Here is a 16,905-nt window from a genome sequence, read left to right as displayed (position 1 = left end):
AATGGGCAGGAAACCACACACTGACGGAATAAACACGGTTACCAAATCTCACCCTCCGAGTCCACTCAGATTCGGCCCGTAGCAGTATCTGATACAGTATCGGTCTTTGTCTCGGGGTGGCTGTCTTACTCGCGCGCGCACATACGCACCTACTCAACACAAACGGTCTAGGTTTTCACCACGGCGGCAAGCGCACCGCGCACCTCCGCGCCCTGGGCCCGCGCGGCAAGCCCTCCTTTGCTCCGGGCGGGACACCGGCTGCGCCCCTCTGCGGCGTGGACATTCGCAGACCAGCCACGACACTATCGAGAGAGGCCCTTACGAAGTCCTGCCTCCTTCCAGACTCCCAAACGAAAAGAAAGTGAAAGGCCAACCTTTCGCCTCCATTCTGCACACATTTGGAGAGCGGTCAGTGGCGAGCGAACCGCAGAATCGCTTCCATCGCGGCGTCCCTGGACGGGCTGAGACAGCCCAGTGACCGAGGCCAGGCTGAGCATTCTTGAGAGCGGTCCAGAACCGACACTTCTGCCTCCTAGGGGGGCTTGCGGCCAGGTCTCAGTGTGAGTGATGGGTAAAGATCGACGCCCAGACGGCCCGCGCCGCCTGAGACAGGTAACTGTCCTGCTGCCTTTCTGGACGTCCAGACCAGTCCTTGGCCAGAGGCTCTGGGACCGAAAGGCTCCCGGACTCTGGAGGCGGTAGTCGCGGCCGCGGGACCGCGAGAATCAGCACGTCCCGGCCCCCTCCCTCCCTGCGGCGGCGAGGTGGGAAGGGCTAGGATCCGAGCTTAGCACCTCCCCCAGAAATGCAGCACTCCAGCCCCCACTTTGCCCTCCGAGCCCCCTCCGTGTGCGCTCTCTCTCCTTGCCATCCCGCGGGCGCCCTTCGCCGGCCCCCATCTCAATTCCCCGGCGTCCCTTCGCGCCCCTTGTCTCTTCTGGCTCCCCTCCTCCCCCCACCCCCCGCCTTCGGGTGTTTCCCCTTCCCCAACGCCCGCCCCCCGCCTGATTCCGAGGGGCGGGAGCGCATTGGGCTGCGCACGGGTGGGGGCGCCGCACCAGCCTCGCGTAGCAGCTCTGACGCCGCCGCCGCCGCCGCCCTCCGCAGCCCAGCGCGCGCCCCGCGGCAGCTCCGCAGTGCACTCGCCACCGCCGCTCCGCCAGCCCCGCTGCCCGCCAGCCCCGCTGCCCGCAGGGTGGGCTCCGAGCGAGCCTCAAACGCCAGCCGAGGGGGTCATGAGCCAGAGCGCCCTGGGGCGCTGCGGGGAAAGCGAGCGAAGATAGCGGCCTCGCGCCCCCCTGGCCCTCGCCGCCTTGCCGCGCGTCCCCCGCGTCCCCAGCCCCTTCTGTCCTTTCCACGGACCCCGCCGCCGCCATGGCCACCCTTCTCCGCAGCAAGCTGTCCAACGTGGCCACATCCGTGTCCAACAAGTCCCAGGCCAAGGTGAGCGGCATGTTCGCCAGGATGGGTTTTCAGGCGGCCACCGACGAGGAAGCGGTGGGTTTTGCTCATTGCGACGACCTCGACTTTGAGCACCGTCAGGGCCTGCAGATGGACATCCTGAAAACCGAGGGTGAGCCCTGCGGGGACGAGGGCGCCGAACCGCCCGTCGAGGGAGACATCCATTACCAGCGCGGCGGTGGCGCGCCCCTGCCACCCTCGGGCTCCAAAGACCAGAATGTGGGGGCTGGTGGCGAATTCGGGGGCCACGACAAACCCAAGATCACCGCGTGGGAGGCGGGCTGGAACGTGACCAACGCTATCCAGGTGAGCGCGGGATTCCCTGCTCTGCTTGCCCCCGCCCTCCACCTCCTCTAGCTCCGGAGCACCGGGCTCTGCCCGCGTGCGAGTCTCCGGGCGCTCTCAGCCGAGAGAGCCCCTCCCTCACCCAAGATCTCACCTTGCCCCCTCCCTCCCAGCCCTGCGGGGGGGATCTACAACCCTGCAAGCTGTGTCTCCCACCCGGATCCGCACTCCCTCCAGCGGCCCCAGGCGCGGGACTGCTAGGCTGAGGTTTGGTCTGAGGCACTTGCCCCGAGACCCTGCAAACGGGAGGGAAACGGGAGGAGGGGAGCGGGAGAAAGAAAATCAGGATTGGAGGGAACGGTGTCGCCTGGGAGTCCGGAATGGATTCACAGCTGCATGTTCAGGAGGAAAGGAGAGAGGGAGATTGCTGAGCTGGGAGTCTCCTCCCCAGACACAGGCACAGACACACTTGCTCACATCCCCCCTCCCGCACGAAAAAACGCGGGCACAGGTGCACACGGCATGCATCTATATATAGACCACAGGATTATCCTCAAATGCACCTTCATACACCCCCACACAATCACGTACCTGTACATACCACACACACGAACCTGTTTGGACATACACAGGCACGCAAGCACAGATTCATGCGAACACACCCAGCCCACTTTCTCAGGTGCAGCCCTCTTCGGTGCACACAAACGTAAGCACATACGTGATGTGCCCACACAAACACAATTAGTCTGTGGTACCTCAGTGCTCCCAGTGCATAGACTCACCCCTTTCGCCCGAAATCCCGGCTACGCCGCAAAGAGGCCACCAGCTTCTCCGCGTGTGACCCTGGAGAAGCCGCCCGCAGATTCTCTGAACAGCCTCTGGTCTCCAGGCCTGCCACCCCTTCACCCTACTGGCAACGCCCCACTCCCCACCAGGCGGCGCCGGACTCCGCCGGGAGCGGGTTTGGAGTCTGCACAACGACCCCAGGAGCTGGCGAAGGCGGGCAGGCCGTGGCTTGAGGGGAGAAGGAGGCCTCAGCCCAAGGAGCCCTCGGGCCCTGTGGCTTGGTCTCCCTGCTGTCCCGGAGCGCACGGTCGTTGGGGCGCACAACATGGATCTCCCGGGAGCGGAAGGACGCGGCGGGGTTGCTTCGGGGACTCAGGCTTCGCAGGACCCTGCGCACTAAGTGGTCCGACCCAAGGCGCCTCCCGCTCCCGGGCCTTGCGAGGCGGCCGTGCAGAAACACGGGCAAGGGACTGCGACCGCCTCACTGCCACCCGCACCTTCGCCAGGGGTGTCTTTGAAGGCCCCGTTCCGTAAGCCCGGAGGGAGGCCAGAGAGGGAGCCTGGAGGCCTGGAAGCCGCGGAAACCCCGGATTTCGTTAGCTTTTCTTCCCTTTGTAGATTCTGAACCCTCGTTCCACGGTCCGCTCGCCTGAGTCCGCCGCTTGACTCCTCCTTGATTTAGATTCTCACCCGCTCGCGCTCTCCCCGGAGGCCCCTTATCCTGCTTGCGTCTACCACTCGCAGCCCCTTCCTTAGGCCCGCCCCAGTTTCTCCCACCCTACTGAGGCCTTGCCCTAGGACTCCCACTCCGCGCGCCTTTGGCCTCAACTTCCCAAAGCCTTTGCGAGCATCCTCACATTCCCGCCGTTCTTGCTTCCCTTTGCTTCGCGTTCGCACACCCTCAGCCCCTCTTCTGACCTACCTTAGCTCTTTGCCCTCCCACTGCCGCTTTCGCGTTCCCTTCTCCAGTCGGCCATAGACCCTCATTAGCTTCCTTGTACCCCATTCCAGCCCCACCTTAAATCCTGTGCCCCCTTTTCCTAATGGCTCAGGCTCAGCTCTCTACCTTTCTCAGTGCCCTTTTCTATCCACGACCCCTCCAGCCCCTTCTCCATACACCATTCCCTCCTTGTGGCTTGACCCCACACTCAGCCTCCTCCGCACCTCCCAGCCGTAGGCGCACCTTTCCCTCTCAGTTGCGGCCTTGAACACCTCCCTCTCCATCTCTGACTAGACGCCCGGGCTTCCCCCATTAGGCCTCGGTGCACCCCCATTCCAGCCTACTCTTAACCTCTACTCGCGGTGGCTTAAGCCCCGTTCTCACTCCACTTAGCGCCCCCTTGCGGCTACAGCCTTAAGCCACGCCCCTAGGTCCCCTCTGGCAAGGCAGCGGCCGCTGAGCGCCCGGGTCTGGTTACCTTTCCGCTCCGCAGGGCATGTTCGTGCTGGGCCTGCCCTACGCCATCCTGCACGGCGGCTACCTGGGGTTGTTTCTCATCATCTTCGCCGCCGTGGTGTGCTGCTACACCGGCAAGATCCTCATCGCCTGCCTGTACGAGGAGAACGAGGACGGCGAGGTGGTGCGGGTGCGGGACTCGTATGTAGCCATAGCCAACGCGTGCTGCGCTCCGCGCTTCCCCACGCTGGGAGGCCGCGTGGTGAACGTAGCGCAGATCATCGAGCTGGTGATGACTTGCATCCTGTACGTGGTGGTCAGCGGCAACCTCATGTACAACAGCTTCCCAGGGCTGCCCGTGTCGCAGAAGTCCTGGTCCATTATCGCCACCGCCGTGCTGCTGCCCTGCGCCTTCCTTAAGAACCTCAAGGCGGTGTCCAAGTTCAGCCTGCTGTGCACTTTGGCTCACTTCGTCATCAACATCCTGGTCATCGCCTACTGCCTCTCGCGGGCACGCGACTGGGCCTGGGAGAAGGTCAAGTTCTATATCGATGTCAAGAAGTTCCCCATCTCCATTGGCATCATCGTGTTCAGCTACACGTCCCAGATCTTCCTGCCTTCGCTGGAGGGCAACATGCAGCAGCCCAGCGAGTTCCACTGCATGATGAACTGGACGCACATCGCAGCCTGCGTGCTCAAAGGCCTCTTCGCGCTGGTCGCCTACCTCACCTGGGCCGACGAGACCAAGGAGGTCATCACGGATAACCTGCCTGGTTCCATCCGTGCCGTGGTAAACATCTTCCTGGTGGCCAAAGCGCTGTTGTCCTACCCGCTGCCCTTCTTCGCTGCTGTCGAGGTGCTGGAGAAGTCGCTCTTCCAGGAAGGCAGCCGCGCCTTCTTCCCCGCCTGCTACGGCGGCGACGGGCGCCTCAAATCGTGGGGCCTGACGCTGCGCTGCGCGCTCGTCGTCTTCACGCTGCTCATGGCCATCTACGTGCCGCACTTCGCGCTGCTCATGGGCCTCACCGGCAGCCTCACGGGCGCCGGCCTCTGCTTCCTGCTGCCCAGCCTCTTCCACCTGCGTCTGCTCTGGCGCAAGCTGCTGTGGCACCAAGTCTTCTTCGACGTCGCCATCTTCGTCATCGGGGGCATCTGCAGTGTGTCCGGCTTCGTGCACTCGCTGGAGGGCCTCATCGAGGCCTACCGAACCAACGCGGAGGACTAGGGAGCCAGGGCTCCGGGTCTCCCGCGCTCTTCCCACCCTCCCCACCCACCCCCACCAGCCCTGTGCGCCCTGCCGTCGCGCTTGGGAAGCCAAGCTTTAAACATCTCTGGTTCCTAGTTTCTGATTATCGGGGATGGGGGGTGGGGTGGGAGGGGATAGGAATCCACAACCCATCGCGTCTGCGTTTCTGTTGTCCTTTCTTTTCCACAACACCCTAGTGTCTGGGGAGGCGGGGGCGAATTTGTGGGCCGGGCTCTCTGTCCTTCCCGGAGGGACCCCAACCCTTTGGTCCCTGTCACCGAGGCGGGTGGGAAGGGAGGGAGGGGGGCACAGCTCGCAGGCGCAGAAACTTGACCTTGGGGGGACATTTCACAGCCATCCAGTGCTCGGAATCTGCGGCGTCCAGCCATTTTCAGCAAGAGCGCTTCCCATTCCAGAGACATTTCAACCCTGCAGAGGGAAAGGCTTGCCGGGAAATCCGTTTCGGGTGGGCGATTTCCTTCGGCGAAGCGGGGAGACAAGAAGCCGAGGCAGGGCCGGCTTGCCTGCCAGTTTTCAGGAATCCAAACTCATCTTGTGCAATTTATCAGGTTGTGGAACTGTTCTACTGTGCGTGTGGTGTGCTCGTGGTGAATAAGATGAAATGTATATCAGAAAAAAAATCTATCTCTAATTTAGAGTGCGGTACATAATTATATCCGCAAATAAAGAAGAAACAAAGGGGCCCGCGCCTCCTGTGAGTTCTGCGTTTTTGCGCGGGGGTGGGGGGATCCCAAAGCGATGGACCGCAGGGGAACCGGCTCTGGCCAGGCCTGGTGAGGCAGGTGTAGGTGGAGGAGCACCTGGAGGTAAAGGGTCCTGGGAGAGCCCTGGGGAGTGAGGAGGATGGTTTGCAGTAAGAGGACGCTCTCTAGGTGTTTGCAGGAGGCAAGGGAAGGAGCAGACTGTACTCCCAGCAGTTTCATCATAGCCTCGGCCCTATAGCCACCAGGACAAGATTTGTTCTGAATCCTTCCTGGGTGTTGGATCCATCTGAGAATTCCGGGCACTCTCTCAACCTTCAATCCTGGGTGGTGGGGAGACAATAAACAAGGGCATGCAGAAATCCACACTTGGCTGTGGACTGTGAAGAGAACTACAAAGGAAATCAGCAGCAGATTTGTATCTCCCCAGGCTCCCCAGTCCAGGGGCCAACCAGGCCTCCCAGGTATCTCTCACCCAGGAGAACCCCACTCAAGTCCAAGCTGAGGTTTACATGGCCAAAGTGAAGAAAGCTGGCTGTTTAGAATCAACAGCCCAAGCTATCTGGGTCCCAATCTCCCTCTTCTTGAGCAGCCTGTTTGAGATTTTTTATTTTCAATTACCTAGAGGATCCAGTCCTTTTTTGGTGCGGATCCCCCTCAGGGCGCCCGTTCCAGACCCTTTGGAGAGGGTCATAGTCAGACTTAAAAGATGGGGTCCAGGAATGTGGGAAGGCTGGGCCATTCCTAGGGTCCTCACTGCGAGAGAAGCCATGCGGGAGGTTTCTGGTCTCTGCCACCAAGGCAGAGGACTAGTTTGGAGCGATTTCTCTAGATGTGATCTGTGCACGAGGAAGAACTGCGAAAATGCCTAAGAACAATGTCCATTCTCCCTACCCTCCGCAATGGCTGTGGGTGCCTCTAGCGCATGTGTAGGAGGTATAAAGATCTGCGTGTGAGGTGGGGGGAAGGCTACATCTGTGTCTTGTGAGAGCCTAGATGAATGTGTGTGCCTGTGTGTGTGTGTGTGTGTGTGTGTGCTCGCGTGCCCAAAGCATCCGTGTGGGTGTGCCTGCGACAGAGGTGACCTCTCACCACTTTGGTTCTGCAGCCATTGAGCAGAAGAGAGATAAGATCCGGTCCCCTCTGCTGCCCCAGGTTCTGACGATTTAAACGGGCCATTTGAGATGTCCAGCTGTCAGCCGCCTAATACCCCTTTGCCGCAATTGTTTCGTGTCCAGGATCCAGAGCTGCCCAGAGGATCCTCAGTTTCCAGCTTCCCTAGGCTTTCCGATGTCTCCCAGGCCTGGAAGCTGACCCTCCCCCCTGCCCTGCCTGCCACTTCTCCTGGGCCGGTGCGCTGGTCCACCGACCCTGGGATGTGCTCTGAGTCTCATGGCAGTCTGTAGTCTTCAGAAAAAGCCCAGACTGCTGCAGTGAAAGGGAAAGTCGGAGCATCACATGCACCAGCTCCATCCTCCCGTCTTTAGAAGGACAAATGAGACAGCAGGCAGGTTCTGAACGCAGTGGCTGCCACCTCCATGGACTTGCCTAGATCCACTCCCCCGTGTTCCGCTCCGAGCTTTGTGCTCAGCTCGCAGGAGCCCTGGTCAGCCCTGAGGTCCTGAGGTCCTGAGGGTGACGGGGCAGGGGAGCCAGCCTTCTACACGCACCCTTGTAGTACATCCATTCCAGACTCACATTCAGGCTGCGGGGGTGGGGGGGGGGATAGGGAGCAGGTAGCTGGGACCCATCTCTGCATACCTGCCCCCAACACACCAAAGTGCGTGGGTAGAAGTTGAGAGGAAGCACTCTAGTTGTGCTTTGGGTCTGCGGGGAGGGCACTTTCTGAGTCCGAGGGAGCCCTTAGGCCTGGCCTAATGAATCTTCAATTGAGGAGGGGGTGGGGAGAATCCACCTCCGCCCCCTCCCCCAGGGTGCCCTTCAGTACCCAGCAGTTCTTAGCGCGGGTACTGATAAGTGGTCCCCTCCGGCATCCACGGCAGCCGGCTTTGCTGTACCTGGCTCACCACCTTGGGCCACTGGCCCGGAACCAAGACCCTTACCCCGAGAGGAACCCAGGAGTCATTGCCACCCCCTCCTGAGATGGCCCTGCCCCGCCCCCCAGCGGTGAGAGTGCAGGCTGCTGGCCCTCAAAGAAGGCTCTCCACTTTTAGAATTTGGGTAAACTCTTTCCTGCAAAAACTTTTTCTGCAAAATTTGGGTAAACTCTTTCTTTCCCCCCCCCGCCTCCCCCAGATGATAATCACTGTTTATCTCTAGTGCTTTATTTTCAGATCCTCCATATTTCAAAATGGGCTTTTGATTGTTTTCCCCTCAAATATAGAAGGATGCTCTGTCGTGGAACATGTTTCATTAAATGACATGTTTTACCCCAGGGACCGATCAGTTCTGCCTTAGGGACTTGGGAGGGTGGGAGAGAGCCAAACAGGCTCCTGGGGACCAGTCAGGAAGTTGGGAGGATCCTTGACTCTGTTGGTGGAGATAAAGGATCTCAAGGGCAAGGACCAGAGAGAGGCTTCAGTCAAAGAGGGGGCCGACCACCTAGAGGGCTTAGTCTTCACTACCAGTGAGGGTGTGATGGAAAACTCAGACCTGGACATGCAGGGATTCAGTAGAGGGAGCTGGTTTGACCCCAGAGAGCCAGCCTTGGTTGTCCTTCTCGCTCTTTAATTTTTTCCTTTTCAACATTATGAAAAATTTCAAACATACAGAAAAGGTAAAAGAACTCTGCACTGACAGCCCATATGCCCACCACCTAGACTGAACAATTAACATTTTTACAATGCTGAAATAGCTCTCCCATATCTATCCATCTAGCAATCCACTTTTTTACAAAATGCATTTCAAAGTTGCAGACATCAGTGTATTTCCCTATTGCTGAAGCATGCAGGATCAGTAACAGTGACATTCAGGAGCATAGGACCAGTAGCAGCACTTCACTCTGAAGCAAAAGGAAATATCAGCAATGATCCGGTCTTGATTTCAAATGTTATTATTTTGTTCATGTTATTTTGAACATTATAGTTGTTTTGAATTTTGATCTTGAAAATAGCTTATTATATATCTAATTGAATTTCTTTGCACATTCTTAAATTTTGCTCTCCTAAATGTTTCACTTGCCTCATGCTAATCTCAGTGAGGTAGGGGCTTGGGAGATGAGCTCTATTTCCTACAGGTTTGGATTGAGTCTGTTCAAGAGGCTGGCAGAGACTGATCCCACAGTGATGCTGTGGGTGCCATCTCTGCCTGTTGTGGCAGCCTGCGGGGACTAGGAGAGGAGAGGCCTCTAGCCAGAAACACCCAGCAGTGCTGAGGGGCAAGCTCAAGGTTGGGGGGGGGGCAGGGGAGGAGCTTTACACTTCCAGCAGCTTCCAACAACACTCTGTGGGTGGGATGGAAACAGGGTGTACAGATGTAATTAGTTAAGATAAGGTCATATTGAAGTGGGACGGGCCCTTAATCTGATATGATTGGTGTCCTTATAAGAAGAGGGAGAATGCCAGGTGACCGGGAAGGCAGAGAGGCGAGTGATGTGTGGGCAAGCCAAGGACTACAAGCAACACCAAATATAAGATAAAGGCATGGAACAAATTCTCCCTTAGAGTCTTCAGAGAGAGCACTGCTCTGCCAACACCTTGATTTGGGACTCTGGCATCCAGAACTATGAGAGAATAAATTTCTGTTGTTTTCAGCCATTCCAGTTAGTGGTATTTTATGATGCCAGCCCTAGGAAACTAATACAGAAGCCTTCTGATCTATTTTCTTCTCGTCATTTCCATGGGCAAATAATCACAGCCATAGATTTTGACTAGTGCTAGGTTGTGCAACAGAGTAGCCACTAGCTACCTATGGTTATTTAAATTTAAATTAAAATGTAAAATAAAATAAAATAAAATCAGCTTCTTAGTTGCATTCTTCACATGTGGTTCATGCATTAGACATTGCAGACTGTAGGACATTTCCATCATGGCAGAAAGTACTATTGGACAGCATTGGTCTAGTGTAGCTGTCAGTGTTCTCCTGCAATAATGCTGCATGGCAACCCAGAATTTCAGCAGATTATAAGGACATACAGTTTTGTTGTTGTTGTTCATGGGTCCACAGCGCAGGTCAACTTTAGGTTGCAGGTCAGCTGGACTTGGCTCCAGGCTGCAGTTTGTGTTCCGGTCTGCTCCAGGGGTCTCCCATCTTTAGACCTAGGGCATGTTCTTCTCATGACCAGCAGCAGGAGTGCAAGAGGGCAGTCTAAACCACAAAGCACATTTTTTTTTTTTAAAGATTTTATTTATTTATGTGACAGAGAGACAGCCAGCGAGAGAGGGAACACAGCAGGGGGAGTGGGAGAGGAAGAAGCAGGCTCACAGCAGAGGAGCCCGATGTGGGACTCGATCCCGGTACGCCGGGATCACGCCCTGAGCCGAAGGCAGACGCTTTAACGACTGCGCCACCCAGGCGCCCCAACACAAAGCACATTTAAAGTCTCTGCTCAGATCACATTTGGTTATCCCTGGCTAAAAGCAAGCCACATGGCCAAGCCCAGTATCAACACCTATAGTGAGAGGCCCTACAAAATTATGTGGCAGGTGGTATGGATTCTAATCTTCTATTATTATATGGGAGTGAAGAACTGGGATCAAGAATCCTGTCTACCTTACTTATACATAGTGCTTTTTTTTCCCCCTGAAAAAAGTAATACATTCACATGGCTAAAAATGTTTTAAAGTACGCAGTGAAAAAGTTTCCCACACCGGATCCTTCCACCTTGGCTCCTTCCTTTTCGAGGAAACTTGCATTCGTTTTCTCTCTATCTGTATGAAAATACAAGCAAAACCATGTGTATTTGTCACCTCTCTTTTGTAAAGGGAGTTCACTGTACACTATATGGCCTTCACTTCTTTCTTTTAAAAATAAATCTTGTCCATGTTAGTATACACAGATGTAGTCCTTAAACTTACATTCACTTAATATTTACTGTTCTCTGTGTTCTGCTTATTCCTGCTTTCTCAGCTCAAGGTTGGGTGCTTTCAGATATCTGAGACAATGGGTTTGTGTTGGAAGGCAACACTCTTAATCTGATTTTGCCGCTAGGCTGGTTCTCATTCTTGCCAGAAGTGTTCGCAGAGATTCTGAGAAAGGTTTAAGGTCTTATCTTTTGCTAAAAAAGTTTATGCAGAGCCATTTTTTATAATTAACTTGCTTTTTTTTCTCTCAAAGTCACATGTTCCAAAACTGGAAGTGTAGAGTCAAGGCAGCTGCTCTAAATTTTGTACCCCCCTAGCTGGGGGCAATCGGGTAGGGGAGAACTTGCCTAATCCTTTTAGAGCTAAAACAGGGAGGGGGGGTGTCATATCTCCACTTCCACCCCCATTGGCCAGAATTTAGTCATATAATCATATTAGATGACCTTGCGTGGGAGTTATACCAGTAAAAGGAAGAGAGAATAAACATATTGAGGATTGATTAGTCCTTTTCTCAGTCTTTGAGATCTCAGTGAGAGGGCACAGTCTGTGGGAGTTAATAAATAAATAATAAATAATAATAAAACTATGAAAACACTCTTTACTGTATTACAAAATATTACACACAGAAAAGTGCACAAATCGTAAGTGGATAGTGTGATGAATTTTCACAACGTTAAAGTCCGTAGCAAGCGCTGGTCAAGAAATTGAACACTGTCAATACCCCAGAGTTTTGAGTTTCCCCGACAATCAGGCTAAGGGCGTCAAAACCCTGTGGAGGAGGAGCCAAGGGCGGTTGAGGGTGAGCTACCCGGAAAACGGGGTGTGGCTAGGCGAAAAGGCGGGCCCAGAATAGTTTAGCGCCCAGTTCTGAAGGCCAGGAAGGGGCGGGGCCTGGTGGTGTTACACAGACGGGGCGGGGCTTACTGGCCGGCGTCCCGGCTAGAGCGAAGGGGCGTGGCCAGACCGGATGGTGGGCCGAGGTAAAGCAAAGGCGGGACTTCGAGGCCAGGATGGGCGGGGCCTAGCGATCTCAAAGGCGGCTTGGGTCCCTAGGGGCGAATCACGCGAAAAGGGGGGCCGGGCATAGCGAGGGGAGGAGGCTGGGGATTGGGGGCGGGGCTCTCATCACTCACGGGGCGGAGTCTCGTGCCGTCGGTGCGGGTGCTACGGTGGGGGCGGGGCTTAGCGTCCTCTGGGCGGGCGCTGCGGCGAGAGGCGGGCACAGCGTGCGCGCTCCAAGATGGCGGCGGCCGGTGCTGCCGGGCCGGTGGCGAACGTCTTCCCATTTCGCGATGCCCGCGCCGCGCCAGACCCAGTGCTGGAGGCCGGCCCGGTGGCACACGGGCCACTGCCGGTGCCACTCGTGCTGGACAACGGGTCGTTCCAGGCCCGCGCCGGCTGGGCATGCCCCGGGCCGGATCCGGGCCCCGAGCCGCGCCTGCAGTTCCGCGCTGTGTGCGCCCGCGGGCGTGGCGGGGCTCGGGGCGCGGCGGGCCCGCAGGTGGGCAACGCGCTGGGCAGCCTGGAGCCGCTGCGCTGGATGCTGCGCTCACCCTTCGACCGCAACGTACCGGTCAACTTGGAGCTGCAGGAGCTGCTGCTGGACTACAGCTTCCAGCACCTGGGTGTCTCCTCACAGGTGAAGCGGGGGGGGGGGGAGGTGGGTTGGGCTTGAGGGGAGGGGTGAGGTCGCGGCTCCACTCTCGGTGAGGACGTAGTCACTACGATAGCTTTCATTGTCATTTAGTCATTCATTTAGGCAGTCGAGTAAATCTTAAGCGCTCAACATGTGTAAGCCCTGGGCTAGGCTCTTGGAGTACAGGAGTGAACAAAACAACGGTTCTTCTCTCTTGCAGCGTACATTCGGGCATAGGTGCTCGGTTGTTGTTTTTTTTTTAAGGTTTTATTTATTTACTTGACAGAGAGAGAGAGAGAGACAGCCAGCGAGAGAAGGAACACAAGCAGGGGGAGTGGGAGAGGAAAAAGCAGACTCCCAGCGGAGGAGCCTGATGTGGGGCTCGATCCCAGACCGCCGGGATCACGCCCTGAGCTGAAGGCAGACGCTTAACGACTGAGCCACCCAGGCGCTCGTTTTTTTTTTTTTTTAATCAAATTCATTTATTAACTAATCTGTATTGAGCACCTACTCTGTATCAGGCACTTTTCTAGGCGTTTGGAATACATCCATGAATGTAACACAAAATATCCTGTGCTGTGGAGCACAGGAAGGGAAAGACATTCTAGTATGAAAAGGCAGACAATAAACGATAGAATTAAGTTGTAGATTCTAAGGCATGGTAGGAGGAGAGGAGAGGATTACATTTTTTCAGATGGTCAGGGTAGGACTCAGGGAGAAGGTGATGTCCTAGCAGGGATTGAAGGAGGTGATTGTGGGAGTAAGCCATGTGAATGTCTGAGCAAATAGTATTCCAAACAGAGGGAACAGCCTGTGAAAAGGCCCTGGGGCAGGAGTGTGCCCTAATGCTGAGAGCAGCCAGAGTGAGAGGAGAGTAGTAAGTGGAGGAGGAAATCACATTTGCCTTTACTTGAGTGAAATGAGGAGCCACGGCAGGGTGTTGAGCAGAGGCGGGCCATGACTTCTGTTCCAAAAGGATCACTATAGCTGCTATATGAAGAATGGACTGGCATGGGTCATAGGGTAGACCAGGAGACCAGTTAGGACGCTGTTGCAATAACCTAAGTGAGAGGTGGTGGTGACTTAGGTGAAGGAGGTCAGGGGAGGGGGATGTGTTAGAAGCAGTTGGATTCTGGAGGTAAATTGAAGATCGAGCCAACATGATTTGCTGACAGTTTGGTTGGGGCTTGACTTAATAACCTTAAATTGACCCTACTTTCATATTTTCTAAGACAGTCTCCAGTAAAGACAAGAAGAGTGTTTTACAGTTGCTTCTGGTCAGGTTTTTGATTGGAGACCAAAAGCAAATTCAGTCTTTACAGTAGGACTTTGGTTTCTTTTATGCTTTAAAAAAAGTATTCTTTTGTTCTCCCTCTCTCATCTGTTCTCCCTTTTCTTTCAAAGTAGGGCTGTGTCGATCATCCTATAGTTTTGACAGAAGCTGTGTGCAACCCACTGTATTCTCGACAAATGATGTCTGAGCTGCTCTTTGAGTGCTATGGGATTCCTAAGGTTGCCTATGGAGTAGACAGCCTCTTCAGCTTCTACCACAATAAGCCAAAGAACTTGACTTCCAGTGGGCTCATCATTTCCTCTGGATACCAATGTACACATATTTTACCCATCTTAGAAGGGAGGTGAGTAGCACTGGCAGCGTTTGAGTGCTGTTTTGAGAAGCATTCGGGAAACATTTTTTGGGTGCCCACTTGAAAGAAGAAGTGGAAAGAACAAGTATTAAACTGTGAACTAGCCTCTGGGCTTGGCGCTGACATACTTCACTATGTGACTTCGGTGAAGTTAATTCCCCTTCCATCCTTTGTGACCTCCTGGAGGGAGTTGCAGTAGACGGTCTTCGAGGTCCAAATCTATAATTCTAGAATTTTACTATTTTGATTTATGGCAAGATAGCTAACAGAGTACCAGCAGGTAGTAGATGCTCCATAAAAATGTTTTGAATCAATTACCTGAATAATGTAAATGGTCTACGAGGTTATTTTTTTATTTAAAGCTCCTTCATCATGATTGTTTAGACCATTTTTTTTTGTTTTTAGGTACAGTGCCTGGCACATAATATAGATACTTATTAAATATTTCCAAGTTGGATAAAAGGTGAGGGTAGTTTCTGTCATTTTTAAACCTGGTTTTGTTTTGTTTTAGATTTTATTTGTTTGTCAGAGATAGAGCACAAGCAGGGGAAGTGGGAGAGGGAGAAGCAGGCTCCCCACTGAGCAGGAAGCCTGACTCGGGGGTTCCATCCCAGGATTCTGGGATCATGACCCCAGCTGAAGGCAGACACTTAACTGACTGAGCCACCCAGGCGCCCCTAAATGTGTTTTCATTTTATAGTTGGACTTTTTGTCTGAGAAGAGACTAGGCCAGCATCATGCTCTCCTGAGAAGGTTTCTTACTGCATAAAGAGGGTGTGTAAGTAGGGAGCCGAGCTCTGGCTTTGGAGTTGAATGCCTGGGTTCGCAGCCCTGCCGAGGGTGAGGTTATTTGCGCACTTCACATAGTTTCTTAACATGTAAAATTGGGAAAAAACTGTTTTTGGGGGGCTACCCTGAGGATGAAATGAGATAATGTAGATGATGGCACTTTGTGAATTATAAAAGAGTCTGAATGCTTAAGTCAAATGTTGAATTTATTGAGACATAAAGTGGTCATTTCTCTTGAAGTTTCTACAAAAATTTATGAAGATAATACTTCTTTTACACATTACCAAACACTCCTGATATATGGAATTTTCTATTTTATGTAAACAGAATATGTGGAAATTAAAAATAACATTAAGTGATTTTTATAGCATATTGAGAGAAAACTATTTTACCTGAAGCTAAGAAATGTTCGCAGTGGAGCCTGTCGTGCTCTGTGCTGACATCTGCTGGTGAGGCGTGATATAGCAACAACATTTCAGTATGCAGCAAATTCCCAGTGCTCTGCTCCTCTAAATTCCTCACATTAAGAAAAGCGTTATTCTGGTTCTCTTCCCCTTCGCATCATGTGAAAGGAACCTGGTCCTTTTAGGATTGCACTAAGCCAGTATGCGTGTGCTTACTTAATGTGTATGCATCAGGAGAAGGGGAGTGTCTAGGGGAGGGGTTCAGCCTGTGCTGCACTTAGCTGGGAAGCTTGTTAAGATGTGTATTCCTAGGCCTACCCCAAAGCAAATGAGTCCTGAGAATTGGCATGTTTAACATTTCCCCCACCTAATTCTACAAGGACCACAGTTTGAAAAATGCCTGACAAGTGACTTAAGGGTCTGAATTCAGAGTGCACGGTCTTCCCATTGAACCTTCTTTCCTTCTGAGACTCTTGCTGGATGTTAGATGCCCTGTGTCTGGGTGTGGACTAGGACTTCCTGCATTGTGTAAGAGGCTGAATCAAGGGAGCTTTAGAGTCCCTTCCTCTGTAAAGTTTTCTGTTCCCTCAGCAGGTCCGTTTCTTCTTTGTTCATCTGGATTGTTATCCTTCCCCCAAACTCCCAGCAAAGTGTTCCCTGTTCTTTCTTCCATGTTGCCAAAATGTCAGTGCTGTTTTCCATTCCTCGATTGTAGGTTAGATGCTAAAAACTGCAAACGCATCAATCTGGGAGGCAGCCAAGCAGCTGGCTACCTCCAGCGCCTCCTGCAGCTGAAGTACCCCGGGCACCTGGCAGCCATCACTCTCAGCCGCATGGAGGAGATCCTGCACGAGCACAGCTATGTTGCTGAAGATTACGTGGAAGGTAACAAAGAGGGCATTTGCCTGCGGCTTGTAGATACTGTACATCGAGGGTGTTCCTAAAACTGTTCCCAGGATGACTCTTCCGCTTTTTAGTATCCCCTCTTCCTTCTCTTTTTTACTTAAACTATTCAATAAACTGATAACTTATGTACGTGGGTTCTTTTTCAAAAGGGTTTTGGCTATTTTACTTCCTTTGCCTTTCCATATAGATGTTAGGATTAGCTTGTTCATATCTACAAAAATGTTCTGTTGGAATTTTGATTGGAAGTATCTGAAATCTGGATTAGATTGGATATGAAACAACATTTTAAATAAAAATTCAAATACAATATTAAATCAAGATATAGTATTAAATCTGTGCCGGGGAGAAGTGACATATGAACGTGTAGGAGGTCTTTCCCTTTACCTAGGTCTTTACTGCTTGCTTTCGGCAGCATTTTGTAGTTTTCAACATACCAATCGTGTACAGGTTCTGTTAGATTTATGCCTAAGTCTTTCTTTGCTTGTTTCATTTCAGCTTCTACTTGCTCATTGTTAATGTATAGAAATGCAGTTAATTTTTATGTGTTGACCTTACATCCTGTGACTTTGCTAAATTTATTTTAGTTTTTTTGTAGATTCCTTGGGAATTTCTGTGTAGACGTGTCATCTGTAAATAGGGACAGTTT

The 16,905-nt window shown here is 53.2% G+C and overlaps 2 protein-coding genes across 4 annotated transcripts in view; both read left to right on the top strand.

The window, feature by feature from the left end:
- Nucleotides 1–1,337: 1,337 nt before the first annotated feature.
- Nucleotides 1,338–5,871, top strand: SLC32A1 (solute carrier family 32 member 1). Its single transcript, XM_045804501.2, has 2 exons — nt 1,338–1,767; nt 3,966–5,871. The coding sequence occupies exons 1-2, from the start codon at nt 1,375–1,377 to the stop codon at nt 5,151–5,153; spliced, it is 1,581 nt and encodes a 526-aa protein (XP_045660457.1). The 5' UTR covers nt 1,338–1,374; the 3' UTR covers nt 5,154–5,871.
- Nucleotides 5,872–12,102: 6,231 nt separating this feature from the next.
- Nucleotides 12,103–16,905, top strand: part of ACTR5 (actin related protein 5) — a 42,000-nt gene continuing 37,197 nt past the window's right edge. For all 3 annotated transcript variants that reach the window (XM_045804612.2, XM_087853583.1, XM_045804613.2), the window contains exons 1-3: nt 12,103–12,517; nt 13,922–14,151; nt 16,069–16,238. In XM_045804612.2, the coding sequence (XP_045660568.1) occupies nt 12,119–12,517; nt 13,922–14,151; nt 16,069–16,238 (799 nt within the window). In that variant the 5' untranslated portion in view covers nt 12,103–12,118. The remainder of the gene's footprint in view (nt 12,518–13,921; nt 14,152–16,068; nt 16,239–16,905) is intronic.

This window comes from Ursus americanus, chromosome 22 (genome assembly GCF_024610735.1).
Source record: "Ursus americanus isolate L20-20 chromosome 22, mUrsAme1.1.p, whole genome shotgun sequence".
Classification (NCBI taxonomy): domain Eukaryota; kingdom Metazoa; phylum Chordata; class Mammalia; order Carnivora; family Ursidae; genus Ursus; species Ursus americanus.
Note: the sequence above shows the minus strand (reverse complement) of the source record. Positions and strands in the feature narration are given on the sequence as shown.